The sequence below is a fragment of the Neomonachus schauinslandi genome, chromosome 8, assembly GCF_002201575.2.
Source record: "Neomonachus schauinslandi chromosome 8, ASM220157v2, whole genome shotgun sequence".
NCBI classification, from domain to species: Eukaryota; Metazoa; Chordata; class Mammalia; order Carnivora; family Phocidae; genus Neomonachus; species Neomonachus schauinslandi.
The window spans coordinates 98,210,638-98,225,534 of NC_058410.1; the positions used below are offsets into that span (position 1 = coordinate 98,210,638).

The following is a 14,897-nucleotide window of genomic DNA, read 5'->3' on the forward strand; positions in this document are numbered from 1 at the left end:
CATGGGAGCCAAGGCCCTGAACACTGTGGGAGTAACTTTTCCCTCACTGAACTCTACCCTTATCAGAAAGGAGGCGTTACTTACTGTCAAAGAGCTTATAAACGCATGAGGGGTTGGCATGGAGCTGCTGAGCCTCCTGGGAGAGTGACTTTAATAAGGTAAGTACTGCTTTCATACATCTTCTGATGTTGCCTCACATCCTCATCTTTAGGTTACCAGAAAACTACTTTAAAATGTGTCCTTAGCACAGGGAAAAGTCTGTTTTATACTCACATTGTGCCTTCTTGGTGTGTTTAGGGGATAGTTCAAGAGTTGTTTACTCAATTGCTGTTGGATACATTTTTACAGAAATGTAAAAATGAAGAGATTCGAAAACCAGGGCATGAGAACGTAGATAGAAAAATAGTCATGGTATGAGGGGGAAAAGAATGAAAGCATTTCAGCAATCCGACAATATGACAAGAGCAAGAGCGAGCAGACGTGTTTGTGCCAGCCTGACTTTCTTTGTAGGTATAGCGCCCCCCCCTTATGTGTGGTTTCAGTTACCCATGGTAACCAACCACAGTCTGAAAATATTAAATGGAAAATTCCAGAAAGAAAAATATTCATAAGTTATCAATGCACATCACTTTTATTACAGCATATTGTTGTAATTGTTCTATTTTATTACTAGTCATTGTTGTTAACCTCCTACTGTGCCTAATTTATGAATTAAACTTCATCATAGGTATGTATGCATAGGGCAAAAACATAGTCTATATAAGGTTTGGTACTCTCCTGGTTTCAGGCATCCCCTGGGGGTCTTAGAACATAGCCACGCAGATAAGAACTATTGTAGTCAACCCACAACGGTTGTGAATTATGATACTGCAATGTTATGTAGCCTGTAAAAATTAAGACTTACTATAATAGAAAAAAATATCAGCAGAACTAGATTCCAAGTCTCTGCTCTGATTAGCTAGCTGGCGAGGCCCATTCTCTCTCTAGGGTTCAACCAGCTCATGGCAACCTAGAGCAGGGCTGGAGCAGGGTTTCACAACCTTGGTACTATTGACACTTTGGGCTGGCTTATTCCCTGCTGTGGGGAGCTGTCCTGCTAATTGTCCTTTTGTTGTTGTTTAGTTAAAAAATATGTATTGTAGAAATGTACATTTAATTCATTTTAAAGAACATACTTGACAATAATCTTAACATACATATTTCCTCAAATTTGGAAACTTCACACCTTTAAAATATCTACAGTGATAGTTTATTTACAAGTTTTATAAGAGATGGTCACTTCATCAATGCTGTTGACACAGTTTAGATTCTCATAGTGTCTGTCCATTTCATTCAGTACTTGTAGAAAGAGCGCAGTGCGGGGGTGAGGCTCCATTCTAGTGCCCGTGATGGACAGCCTGAGGAGCAGAACGAGAAGTCCCAATGGCTAACAGGAGCATGAGTGTATTTTCCAAAATGGCCATGCGCTCTCTCCTGGAAAGACTACGTAGATACAGCAGCCAACTACAATCAATCATAAGATATTTCCAACTAAATATCCAATAAATGTGTCTGTCAGGATAACATGGTTGATGAAAAATAGGCAGATAAATTGCAGAATGACTAGTAGTAGATAAAAAGCATTCAGAGGCACATGAAGCATGGCCTCATGCCACATCAGAAGCTTTTCTAATCTCTACCCAACTGACATTGTGACACCCGCCCTTCTGGTTTTGACAACAGCAATGCCTCCAGACATTGCCAGATGGCCTTCAGGATGCAGGCGAGCAAAATCACTCCCATTTAAGACTCACTGGCCTACAGGACTTCCCAAACTCCCAAACTCAGGAAGTCTTGATAAGAAAACTAGGTGATCAGCAGAGCATATCATTCATTTTTAAAAGGCACAGAAATTCACCTAGCTAGAATGCACGAGTCATTGGAATCAGACTGGAAGAGTCAACAATGTGCTGCCGGAAGTGTTAATATCCGTGGGAAAAGACAGGTTTTGTACAGGTGAGACGAGAGGGTCAGTGACATCACTGTAACGATCCAGAATCCACGGGAAAAATACAGTACCTATGGCAGAAGATATTGAGATGGCAATGAGGAAAAACACTCTGCAAGATGCTAAAGAGAGCAAGGTTGACAGGGATGTGGCATGACCCTAATTGGAAGGGCAGGGAGGCAGACAGGTGGGGGTGGAAGAGGCACGGAGCGTGAGGATGTCATGCTGCCCCGGGAGGCAGGAGCCGGCCTGGACAGAAGGCACAGCATCCTCGGCTTACAGCCCGGCAGCCTTCGCCTTGCTGTGACCTGCTTGGCCATGAGAATCATGAATCATGATTTCATTGGAACCAACGAAACTAGAGTCGCCACTGGGCCCTCTGTGTGCTGTCTGTTGTCTCCAAACCCTCTCGGGCAGGAACCAAATCAGGCTCCTACCTTGTTCCTGTGCAGCCATGGTTTCTTAGTACGGGAGAGTGCTCAATGATGCTAGTCGAGAAAGCTGGAGGGAAACTTTTTGAAAGCAGGAAATACATGACACGTCAGCCGGAAACAAAGCGTTGGAGAAGGTTCAGTGAAATGTCTGTTACCAGGTAGGGAACAGGATGTTGGAGAGAAGCGATCATTTTCATCAAGTGTTGACAGCGAGACCCTGCACTGCGGTGCGGTGACCAGCAATCCCACTCACGGGGCTGGAACCCACGCAGAGGAGCCTGGGGACAGGAAAGACTCCAGAGTGTCTGGATCAGGGAGCCGGGGGCACGGGGGGGTGGGCCAGAGGTGAGAGACGCTGCGGGGTGCATGGGGCAGGGGCCGAACCAGAAATCTGCCGACGTCTTGAGGCTACAAAAGGCTGTGTTTAATGCTGTGCCCGACCTCCCTGAATCTTTGTCAAAGGTCCTGCAATTCCGGTTAGCACACAGTCAATATCACTGGTCTTTCCACACAAGCCAGATAAATGATTGTATGACTCTGAAACATCTGGATATATGTAACATCTGATTCCTACTGGAGCTCTGTGGGTCAAGAGGTAGATAGATACACACAAGATGATGGATAAATAGGCAGAGAGATGAGATAGACAGACAGACAGAAGAAAGATGTGTGCTACCCAGTGTGCCCAGAGACCAACCTTCGCCCAGAAACAGGGAGCAGGAGGGGACTTGCATTTACTGATCCCTGTTATGAGTTTTAGGTCCATGATCTCACTTAACTTTCCCAACAGCCCTCAAGAGTAAATGTAACTATCTGTTTTTAGAAGAGAAAATTGATAGGCAGAGATTTAACAACCTGGCTGAGTTTATGTACTCAGAAGCAGAGGGGTTGGCATTTGTCTCCAAGGCTTCCTTCTCTCTCTCTGACCCACACACTGTGATTAGGACCACATCCAGAGCCATAACTCCTTTCATTTACTACTGGAATTATCATAGGATATTCTCCTTTTGAGGAATATGAGTCTACTTTTTTTATTAAGGTAAAAGCAAAGCAAGGTGTGCTTGTATTAATATTCTTGTCAAGCCCTGTAAATCAGCTAACAAAAAAGGAGCTTGTGAATTCCATGTTTCCCCCTCTGCCTCCTTCAGCCAGGAGTTGGCTAATGGGCTCTGAATGGGAACAAATTAACAAGGGTCTCAGAGAGAAGCATAGAAGCTGTCAAAGTGTTACATGGTTTTAAAAGCCCAGGACCTGAAATCAGGTGAGTTCCGACTAAGCCAACACACACAGCCTGTGAGTGGAGGAAAGCGGCTTTGTCTCTTTGTACTTGAATTTGCTCATCTTTAAAAGAGGATATTAGAAGCTGTTTCCTGGGGTTGTCCTGGGGGGATGGTCAGGCTCACCAGATACGGAGTGCCAATCAGGAGCATAGGTGTGTGGCTCTATGGCCAATCATTGAGTCTCTCCGGTTCTCATTTTCCGCTGATCAGGCAAAGTTCTGTGACAACCTTTGCCCTAGTCTTGATGAGACCTCCCGTTCAGAAGGGAAGCAAAGTTGTTTACCTGGGGAGCCTTATGATCAAATATTATATAAGGTAAACATCGTTTACTTTTGTATCCTGACCTCAGTCAATGGGTAAGGCAGTGTGCGGCCTTTTATCACAGCTCCGTGATCTGTAGTTCAAAACACACTCAGTACAAGCTGCATTCTCCTTTTCATTCTGCTGAGTCACAGCACCTCCATTCCCCATGATAAGAAAGTACAATAAACAAAATCTCCAATTACAAGACAAATGACTTGATAAGTACATTTCCAAACAGTTCTTTACTTACTTACTTTTTTTTTTTTAAGATTTTTTTTATTTGTTTGAGGGGGGCGGACAGAGAGGGAGGAAGGAACGGACTTCCCACTGAGGAGGACCCTGGGATCATGACCTGAGCCGAAGGCAGAGGCTTAACTGACTGAGCCACCCCGGCGCCCCAACAGTTCTTTACTTTCTAAAGGTTAGAACTATTGAGTGCCACGTGAAAAATGTGGACATTGAAAACATTTTGATATCTAAAATTCAAGTCACACACACTTTTTCAGAGATACATCCATCTGAGGTAGTTTTTTGGAGTAGTGTTGGTGGGGTCTGGAGCGGATGGCCAAGAACAAATTCTTGAGACTTGTTCAGCGCAAAAAAGGTGGTTTTAATTAAAGAACAGGGACCGGACCCGTGGGCAGGAACAGCTGCTGCCTCAGGATTGTGAGGAGCAACTGATGATATGCTTTGGGGGTGGGGGAAGTAAAGATAAGGGATGTTCCAGAAGGATCTTCAGATGCTAAAGAAGACACTGGGTACCAGAGGCCTTGCTATTGCCAAGCTAAGGTTGTTTTTCCCTCTAGCAAAGCATTATCGTTAAGAAAGTTGGGAGTTTCCTGGAGGAATGTTACAACTCTGCCTATCTCAAGTGTTTGTCAGTGGGCTGCGAGGACATTTAATTTTATCTACATTTCCTTCTGCCTTTGTTTCCCACATCACATTGGGTAAAGAGAGGTATCTTTTTGTCCCAAACTCCAAAACAGAATTTTGCAAGAGAATCTTAATGTTCTGTAAACAGAGCCTGGGATTTGCACAGAATATGCACCTATTCCTTTTCAAGACCTGGCTTTGAGACTCCTGGTTTTGAGTCCTTCACATCTATGATAGAGCATTCATTGTTTGAGCCATTGGGTTTCATTGTCTGGCTCCCTGCTATGTTCACTTCTCATGCAGGCGGGGATGAACCAAGGGCTTTCAAGCTTCACTGACCAGGCAGAACCAAAGTATCCCTTACCATTATACAGATCAAATGAGTGTGCACTCATGCACATGCCCATACACACACTGAAGAAATGTTAGTTCTGTTCCATTTACTGTAAAGTTAATACAGTAACATCCCCTTTTCCAGATTATAAAATGCCACCAAGTAAAGGTAGAATGCAGAATTCCAAAAAAAAGGAAGGGAATTAGCATCCTGTGTCTACGGAAAGAACTAGGGTCTTTTGAGCTATAGGTAAGTGAGTCTCGGCCCTAATTTTGCTTTAAACAAAAGCAGCATAACAGCCAAGGAATGGAAGACTGACTCTGCCTCTCCTCCCCTTCTTGTAAGTGGAGTCCCCTGGTTTCAGTGCCCCTCACAGGCTCCCAGGGCCAGCACTTGTGTGGGTTCTGGCCCTATCCTCTCTTTTTCATCCTAGGTGTGGATTTCCATGTCCATCACTAACTTGAGAATGACTATAGACACGTCTTTTCACCTCTGAGTCTTGTTCTCATTAACTGATATGGGTATGATAACAACCAGTTCTTGGGGCTGTTATGAAGATTAAAGGTATAATGTATCCAAAGGGACTAGCATTGGGTCATGATCATTAGGAGATTTTTCAATAAATATCAATTCTCTAATCCGTCCCCCTCCCCCTAATGCCCAGACTTACATCCTTACCGTACACTCTGTCCTATTAGCCTTCCAAGACAATCAGATTCTACCCAGTGGAGATATGAGCATGGTTTGGAACAATTTTCCAGGGTTGGCTACTGATGGATGAGAATCTGGGCCATGAAAGACATTCTAGGGACTCTTCCGACTCTGCCATGAGGAAGGCAGATGCTCCTTCCACATGGTTGGTGCTATCTGACCATGCATCAAAAAGTACATTTTTGCTTCTGTGGTATTGTTCATTTGTTAATCCATTCATTTGTTTGTTCTTTCATCATGTTTAAAGAAATTCGGAGACTACCATGGCGGGAAAGCCCAAGCTTCACTACTTCAATGGACGAGGCCGAATGGAGTCCATCCGGTGGCTCTTGGCCGCAGCAGGAGTAGAGGTTTGATCTGAGTCCTGTCACCTTAAGTTGGATCTAAAATTGACTCTATCAAAGTACTTTTCTCACATAAGCTAAGAGAATTTTCTTACTAAATGACCTGTCAAGAGTTTTGCATTAAAAAAATTGTCAGCTGGGGCACCTGGGTGGCTCAGTTGGTTAAGTCTCGGACTCTTGATTTCAGCTCAGGTCATGATCTCAGGGTCCTGAGACTAAGTCCCACACTGGGCTCTGCCCTGGGCGTGGAGTCTGCTTGGGATTCTCTCTCCCTCTCCCTCTGCCTGCCGCCCCCACGCTTGCACTCTCTTTCTAAAAAAAAAAAAAAGAAAAAAAGTCAGCTATTAAGAGACGAACAGATTTGGGGCACCTGGATGGGTCAGTCAGTTAAGGGTCTGCCTTCAGCTCAGGTCATGATCTCAGGTCCTGGGATGGAGTCCCAAGTCGGGCTCCCTGCTCAGCGGGGGGTCTGCTTCTCCCTCTCCCTCTGCCCCTCCCCTTGCTCATGCTTTCTCTCTCTCTCAAATAAATAAAATCTTTTAAAAAAGAGAGAGAGATGAACAGATTTGACCTAATATATTATTAAAATTTCTTCTCATCAAAGAACATAAACAATTAAAATAACTTAAGGAAACTAAGCACAGTGTGTAGGCCTTATTTGGATTTGGATTTAAGTGAACTACAAAATATCATTTATGACATGTGTGCAACAATTAGAAACATGGACCTTGATCTTAGATGATTTTAAAGAAGCATTGTTGATATTGTAGGTATGCTAATTCAGTTTCTGCTTTCCAGTTTGAAGAGAAATTTATAGAAACTCCAGAAGACTGGGATAAATTAAGGAATGGTAAGACCAAGTATCTAATTCCTGGGATGAGGCTATCAGGTAGAAGTCATAAGCTGAGGTTTTAACACCTATCTGTGAGTGTGGTGGGAGTTGGGGGTGGCGGAAAGGAAGAAAAGTGGCTCCAGTGTAAGGGGTGGGGCTCCTTGGGCCTGTCTTCCATCTCATTCAGGGCTAGGAAGGGCTTGAACTCTGAGTATTTACTAAAGGAATCATGCCACTTGTCCGGCAAATGCCCTCTCTTTGCTCTCTCCAGCTTTTCTGCACCCCAAGTGAGCTGGGTCAGCTCAGCATCCCACACAGCCTGCCCATCCAAGGACCCTCAAACACATGCAGTAGAGTGAAAAAGTAGAAATAGGTCAGCCATTGCTGTGAGTGCTTTTCTCTGGTGGGGTTGACAAGATCATACCTAGCAATATTATAGACTCAGAGAATGAGATGGTATTGCATTAGTTGAAAGGCCAGGTGACAGTGTGAAGAGGGAGATGAAGAACAAGGTCCAACACTACAAGCATCAGTGGACTCAGGAAAGCAGGGCCTGCCCTGCACACACCATCCAGTGGTAGAACTGAAAGAGCACATAAAACAGCCTACAGAGACATCTCCTTCAAAATTGCCCTTGACGGCATAAGCTCCAAGGGACTTCTCACTTGAAATACAGGTGCTGGCATCTCTGTTGCAGCTTCTCTCAAGATTTCCCAACACATCCACGGAAGTAACTCAGCTGCAAAAACTACAGGAACCTACCATGTATTTGCATCGGAAGGAAAAAGATAAATGAAATAATAGGTGAAAAGTAAGAGGTAGACTGAGAAAAAAGAGGGTTAGGGGAAAGCTAAAAACAAAATGCTGTTTTGATGAAATGTGACCAGGCAATAATTTTTTGTTTCCTTTTATGTCTCAGGTCATGGCAATACCTGTTTTTTCATGCTAAAAGAGGATGATCCAATAAAACATTTCACTCTGCTTCTTCTCTTCTTCTTTCAAAAGATGGATGTCTCATGTTCCAGCAAGTACCAATGGTAGAAATGGATGGAATGAAGCTGGTGCAGACCAGAGCCATTCTCAACTATATTGCCACCAAATACAACCTCTATGGGAAAGACATAAAGGAGAGAGCCCTGTACGGTATTTTTTCTGTTCTTTCATGAACAATTGATGTGAAAATTTGGGTTCTTCCTTGGGTGAGCAGGACTGTGTCAGGGAGATTATGGCCAGCAGCAGCACAAGACTTGGTGGGATAGACTGAGGTTCGACACCACAGAGATCTGTGAGGATGAGGAATTCTACTTGGAGTGGATTCACCAAGTGGGGTCACAGAAAAGGAAGCAGTCCATGGATAGAGCACATATGGTGAGAGGGTTTCCCTAATGTTGATGACCTATGAAGCCAGAAAGATGGTCGGCTCATCACTCCAGGTACTCAGGCCTTTAGGAGCTGGATACCAGCTAGAGACAAAGGACAACGTGTCTGAGTATCTAGCAGATAAGATGGGGGAAGAGAAGGACCCAAAGGAGCTGATTCTAAAGGTTCATAAATTACAAGAATGCTGACCAAGAACTTCACTTGCCAGCCTGTTATATGGACTGGTCACTTGACAAGAGTAAGCAGAGCCTGGTCCTCAAGATGCCAAGGTTATCTTGAGCATTTTGATACAGGACTAAAGCAGCTAAATTTTAGTCAACACAACCATATCTGTGGGTTCTCTTCTCTGTTGTGATAGGACCACATGATTGATATTTAAATCTCAGAAGGCTCTGCTACCAGTTACTCAAAAAGTTAAACATAGATTTACCATATACCAGCAACTCCATCACTAGGTGTACACATAAGACAATTGAAAATCCATCCACACTAGAACTTGTACACAAACGTTTATAGCAGTGTTGTTCTTACTGTTCAAACAGTGGAAATGATACAAATGTGCATCAACTGATCCGTGGTTGGAAGATTGGCCTATCTATCAATGGAATATTATTTGGCCATGAAAAGGAATGAAGTAGTGATGCATGGTACAATATGGATAAACCTTACAAACATCATGTTACATACACTAGACACAAAGGCACATATTGTATGATTCTATTTGTATGAAATATCCAGAACACTCAAATCTAGAGAAACAGAAAGTAGCTTAGTGGTTGCCAGGGGCTGGAGGAGGGAAGAAATTGGAATGAGTATAAAAGCATACAGCATTTCTTTTGGGAATATGAAAATATTCTGTAATTAGAGTGGTGATGGTACAGTATTGTTTGTCTTTACTATAAGAATCACAAACTTGTTACACTTGAGAAGTGTATACGTTATGGTATGTGAATTATGTGAAAATAAAGATTTTATTTGAAAAAACTCTTATAGGAAGCCCAGTTTAGAACAATAAAGCCAAATCTCCTAAAATATGTACTGATTGGAATGTACAAAGAATTCCACCCTTTTTGGGGTTATTTTAGGTGAAGACTTAAGAAATGCAAGCAAGGCCAGAGTTCAGTAACTGTATGTGGGTAGGGTTGTGGAAAATAATTGGAAAGCCTGCTGATATTGGGCACATCAGTGGGCCTAGGTGTGTAACAGGACGAGACAGGAGGGACATGACTGAGATGGCTGTGCCAGGGACTCTCTCTAGAGATCACTTCGGTGGCAGGGCTTAGCCACATGAGTCACATTACCTTGTGCAGAGAACAAATCACAACAGATATGGCAAGGCCCAGGTACGGTCCCTGTAGGTGGGTACATGCAGGATTGCACCAATTTCTCTGTGACTCTGGACAGGTCACCAATGCTCTCTGTCCTTCTCTTTGGTCATGTGTATGATGAAAATTTTGCACATAATAGCTAGACATGTCTCTACGTCGATGGCTTGTTCTAGGATGAAATTTTCAAATCAAGTAAAAATCTGAGCTGAATGGGTGGCAATAAAAATGCATCCAATGGGAGCTGAGCCACTTTCCCACCTCCTGATGCCCATTCTTGTATGTTTTTCAACTATAAAATCAAAGCAGGAGACATTTGACAACTTGGTCCCTTTGTCTTTCAGGATAGATATGTACACAGAAGGTATGGCAGATTTGAATGAAATGATCATTGTTTTGCCTCTATGCCCACCTGACCAAAAAGATGCCAAGATTGCCCTGATCAAAGAGAGAACGACAGATCGTTATCTCCCCGTGTTTGAGAAAGTAAGTGGACTGGTGAGCGCTTTGGGGCACTGGACTTGGAAGCAAGGAAAGAGAGTGCCTAACTGGCATTCCTTAGGCATTGACCTTCACTCCCAGTAGCACCCTGACTCACAAGGCATTTTATAAAAACTGATGGTGAGGGAGAATTGTACCAGTTATACCCAAATTTCAGTTTTCCAGCAAGACTTCAACTAACCAGGACCCAATCTAGAATTCTCTATTCAGCAGACCTCCCTGGTCATAGTCAGAGCTTGGGCGGTTGAAGGCTCTGAGGTTGGAATAGATCTTGCAGAGCACCATGCAGGGGCTTTGATCCAAGAGGAAAACAATGACAGCAATGGGTCAGGGGAGACACTAGCAACATGGGTAGGGAGACATGAGGCCAGCTGCCCTTCAGAAAATATGGTAGTGTTTTGGGGATGGATGGATGAGATGTTTTTGGACAGAGATGGGGGCAGTGGGACAGAGAGGACCAGACGGATGGAGGGATGTTAAGGAAAAATCAATTGACATAGTTGAAGACATGGTTCTCAGACTTGAGAGGAAAGTCATGCAAACTAAGGAAATGAGGTTCCATCACTATACATAGTATGTATGTTAGTTAATGTTTCTCCTGGGAGGTAAGAGGAGAACATTTCAGGATCAAAAGTACCTGAAATTGTGCTAAATAAAAACTATGGGCCAAAAAAATGATTGTAGGAGATACAGGGGGCCATACATAGAGATGAAAGGGTTAACACAGACACACCCATCTTTATGAGGCATTAGATCATTCTGTTAATCACTGACAAATGTTAAGTCATTGCTTGCGTGTTGGCCCTTTTCAAGGAGGAAAGAATTCACAGTAATCAGGAAATATTCTCTCTCTTGACCCCGTGGTGCTGAGAGTTTGGGGCACATTCAGATGATGAAGTCCTGAACAGTCTTCCCATTTGAGCACAGCTATACTTTGAAATCACAGAGCTCTATGATAAGATAAATGAAAACTGTAGGTTACCATATAGCATATGAAGTTTTATTATATTCTTTGCCTAATAATTGTCCATGTTTCCTTATGTGTACATAGGCTGAAAGGGTATTTGCCAAAATTTCCTGAAGTTGGTGGTGCCATGGGGTTTTCTCTTCATGTTATCATTTGCATATTATTGGAATACTTTAATAAATTTCATGAATTTCCCCAACATTTTATTAGGAAAAGTTGCATACGTCAGAAGAGATATACAGTGAACACATGTTTTAGGGAGACATTAGCCAGGACTTCAGCTGAGGGAAAGAACAGCAGAGACCCAGTGTCTCAGTGAGTCAGGGGCAATGCAGAGGGTCTGAAGCCCACACCCTCTCAGTGAGGCGGCAGAGATGGGGAGGTTGGGCTGGAGAGCAGAGAGGAGCAGAGGGGCCCAGCCTGACTGTGCCTGAGCTCATGATGTGATTCCTCAAACGCTCCAGGTGTTAAAGAGCCATGGACAAGACTACCTTGTTGGCAACACGCTGAGCAGGGCTGACATTCACCTGGTTGAACTTCTCTACATTGTGGAAGAGCTTGACCCCAGCCTTCTGGCCAACTTCCCTCTGCTGAAGGTGATCTCTCTCACAGCTTTCAGGAGGGAAGGCTCACATCTCCCACCTTTGACATTTGGACTCTGGGTCCATCATTGTTCCTTCTCAGCCCCACAACTCCCTCCAGAGTTAGGTCCTAGGGGCTGGTTGAGGCACAGAATCTTGTCATGCCAAGGACATTTGAGGTGGATGCTTCCCCAAGAAGAATAGATTGTCTTCACCAGGAGAAGGACCCAGGGCTCAGCATCAACCTCCCCATCCCCATTCCATTATGGTTTCTGTCCTTGTTTTCTCTGGGGTTTCCCTTATCCAGGTGTATCCTTCGTGTGTCTGCCTGAGCGGCTCTCCTTCCTCCCGCTTCCTTCCCTCCACTCCTGCTCCTAGTGTTTCTCTGGGCAGAGTCTCCCTCTCTCCCTGTCCCTCTCTCAGTGGGCTGACTGGTTTTGACCAGTCTCATGGTTTACCTTTCTATATTTTCTGTCTTCTGTTCCAGGACAATTTTCCTATATTTTCATCTGTCTGGAGACTTTATGTGTGTTGATATCTGACAGACACATTCCTCTTCCCTGGGTTGCACAAGAGTGATGAATCTACAGGATTTATGTGTAGGGAAGGAGATAGGGAAAACCTGAAACCAAAATGAGTCTGAAAGAAAGATGTTTTTGGGGCAAATGGCATTGAGCTGTCTTTTCTCCTCCAACCCTCATGTCTCCCTGGGTGTCTTTTTCAGCCACACACTGGTGCTGATGGAGGGGACTCAGTTGGTCCTTGCAGGACGGTCTCTGATTCCCTGGCTTGTGCTAGTGATGGGGTTGGTCTTTGGCTCCGTTCTGAGGCTGTGCCCTTGTGCATTGCAGGCCCTGAAAACCAGAATCAGCAATCTCCCCACCGTGAAGAAGTTTCTGCAGCCTGGCAGTCCAAGGAAACCTCCCATCGATGAGAAAAGTTTAGAACAAGCCAAGAAGATTTTCAGGATTAAATGAAGCAGGAATGGATGCCCAGCAGAAGCAGAACAAATCTGCTGAGGTTTTCCAGCAATGAAGTGTGTTACCCAAATGTAGATCCTGGCTATCGTGCGGCTAGGAAACTTTTGGAAAAGTTTAAGTGCTAATTTCATTAGGAATTATGCAGATTTAGTTGCAAAGCAATTTATTTTGTTTTGATCAAATATCAAATCATGATCACCTCCTAGGATGTCTCTTGGCCTTAAAAATAAATAAAGGGAGAAAAATTTCATGGATTCTTTCTTTGATCTATTAAAAAATTGTCATTACAGCTATCATGTACCTTGTCAAAAAGAGTGAAGTAGAAATTTTCATGTGGCATTTTACTAACACAAAAATAATCTTTTTCTTTTGTATTTTGCTATATTTCTGATCTGCAACCTAAAGGATTCTGTCTTCCTTCCTTCCTTTCTTTCTTTCTTCCTTCTTTTCCTTCCTTCCTTCCTTCTCTCTTTTTCTTTTTTGAATCAGAACCATTTTCCTTCAGGAAATCTTTTTTTTTTCCTGTTCACTTATGGAACTTCTATTTCTTTTATGTGGAATATAGAACGTTCCATATTCCAGGAGGTGGGTTAATAATGATAAATAAGCCAGAAACAGTCTTTGCCCATTGGGGGGTTACTGTAGTGATAAAAACAACAAAAAACCCCAGGTAATTCTAATCCCAAATCATGTATACCTTGTACATCATGTTCTAGGGCTACTATAACAAATGACCACAAATTTGATGGGTAAAAACCATAAAATATATTCCCTCACAGTTCTGGAGTCTCTTTGTGTGAAATGAAGGTATGAGCAGGGCCATGCTTTTCCTGAAGGCAGTAGGGAAGGATCCTTCCTTGACTCGTCTTAGCTTCTGATGGTTGCTGGCAGTGCTTGGCATTTCTTGGCTTGTAGATGCCTAACTCCAGTCTCTGCCTCTGTTTACACATGGCATACACATGTGTGTGTGTATGGGTGTGTGTGTGTGTGTGTGTGTATCCAAATTTCCCTCTTTTTCTAGGAACACCAGTAATCAAATCTGGGCCCACCCTAGCCCAGTATGACCTCATCTTAACTTGACTACAACTGCAAAGACCCTATTTCTAGATAAAGTCACATTCACAGGTACCCAGGGTTAAGACTACAACCTGTCCTTTCTGGGGGACACCATTTACTCTATAACCTCACACTAGGGCACAAGATCATGCTGAGCATCAATCCAATCAGGACACCTTGGCTTGAATCTGTGAGTCCTTCATGGTCTGTCATGAGGGGGCAGTTTGGATTTTGTTCCAAGGAAAATAGGGTGCTGCTGAAGTGCAGCCATATAGCCTGCTTTCCCAGCCTGATGTGCATATAATAAAATCACATCTTTTAAGTATTCATTTTAAGTCACTCAAGCATCCATCTCGGAACAGCAAGAAGATTCTTCCCCCCAGCTGTCTTTTTTGCAATGGTAAACCCAACAACCGAGGGGCTTACTCCATTCAAGGAGTCAGGTAGACTTGACACTGACCAAAAATCCCAGAAGCCCTCTGCTGCAGTACCTGTTCTTTGCTGCCACTTCTGCCACATGGAGTTCCTGTGTCCCACACACTGCCTGATCTGAGACACTTTGGTTGAAACCCTGGCTACCATTCATCCACCTGGGCAGCAGCATCCTCTTGCTCTGTAGCTTCAGAGAGAAGGAAGTGGAGGTCTCCCTCCCTGCTGTCACCCAGGCCTGGGATCTCAAACTGTACATGAAGAGATAGAGTCCTTTTCCCCCTGGCATGTTGCTCTGCAGGAGAGGCCGGGATGATGAGTGGTGTCTAGCTTCAGCTATCTACTGAGGCTATAACTTGGGCTCCCCCAAGAAATGTAGGATCTAGGGAGCTGAGCCCATGGCCCTAGCCCTGACTGCCCATTGTCATAGTGTGAACTTCCACACACTGGCATAGGGTGGGGCAGACACATACATGGGGCACATGGCTTGTGTCCTTTATGTCTACTCAGTGTTTGGTCAATTCAGCCCAAGCAAGATGTGCCAAGTTGTCCTCCCAGGAGGCTCCCTTTTCTCTTTGCA

At 43.9% G+C, this 14,897-nt stretch overlaps 1 protein-coding gene across 1 annotated transcript; it reads left to right on the top strand.

Annotated features, from left to right (window-relative positions):
* Window positions 1-13,128, top strand: LOC110582041 (glutathione S-transferase A2). The gene is made up of 7 exons (XM_021691962.1): window positions 1-158; window positions 6,170-6,272; window positions 7,065-7,116; window positions 8,104-8,236; window positions 10,148-10,289; window positions 11,736-11,867; window positions 12,704-13,128. Exons 1-7 carry the CDS (start codon window positions 106-108, stop codon window positions 12,827-12,829), a joined length of 741 nt encoding a protein of 246 aa, XP_021547637.1. The 5' UTR covers window positions 1-105; the 3' UTR covers window positions 12,830-13,128.
* Window positions 13,129-14,897: the final 1,769 nt, after the last annotated feature.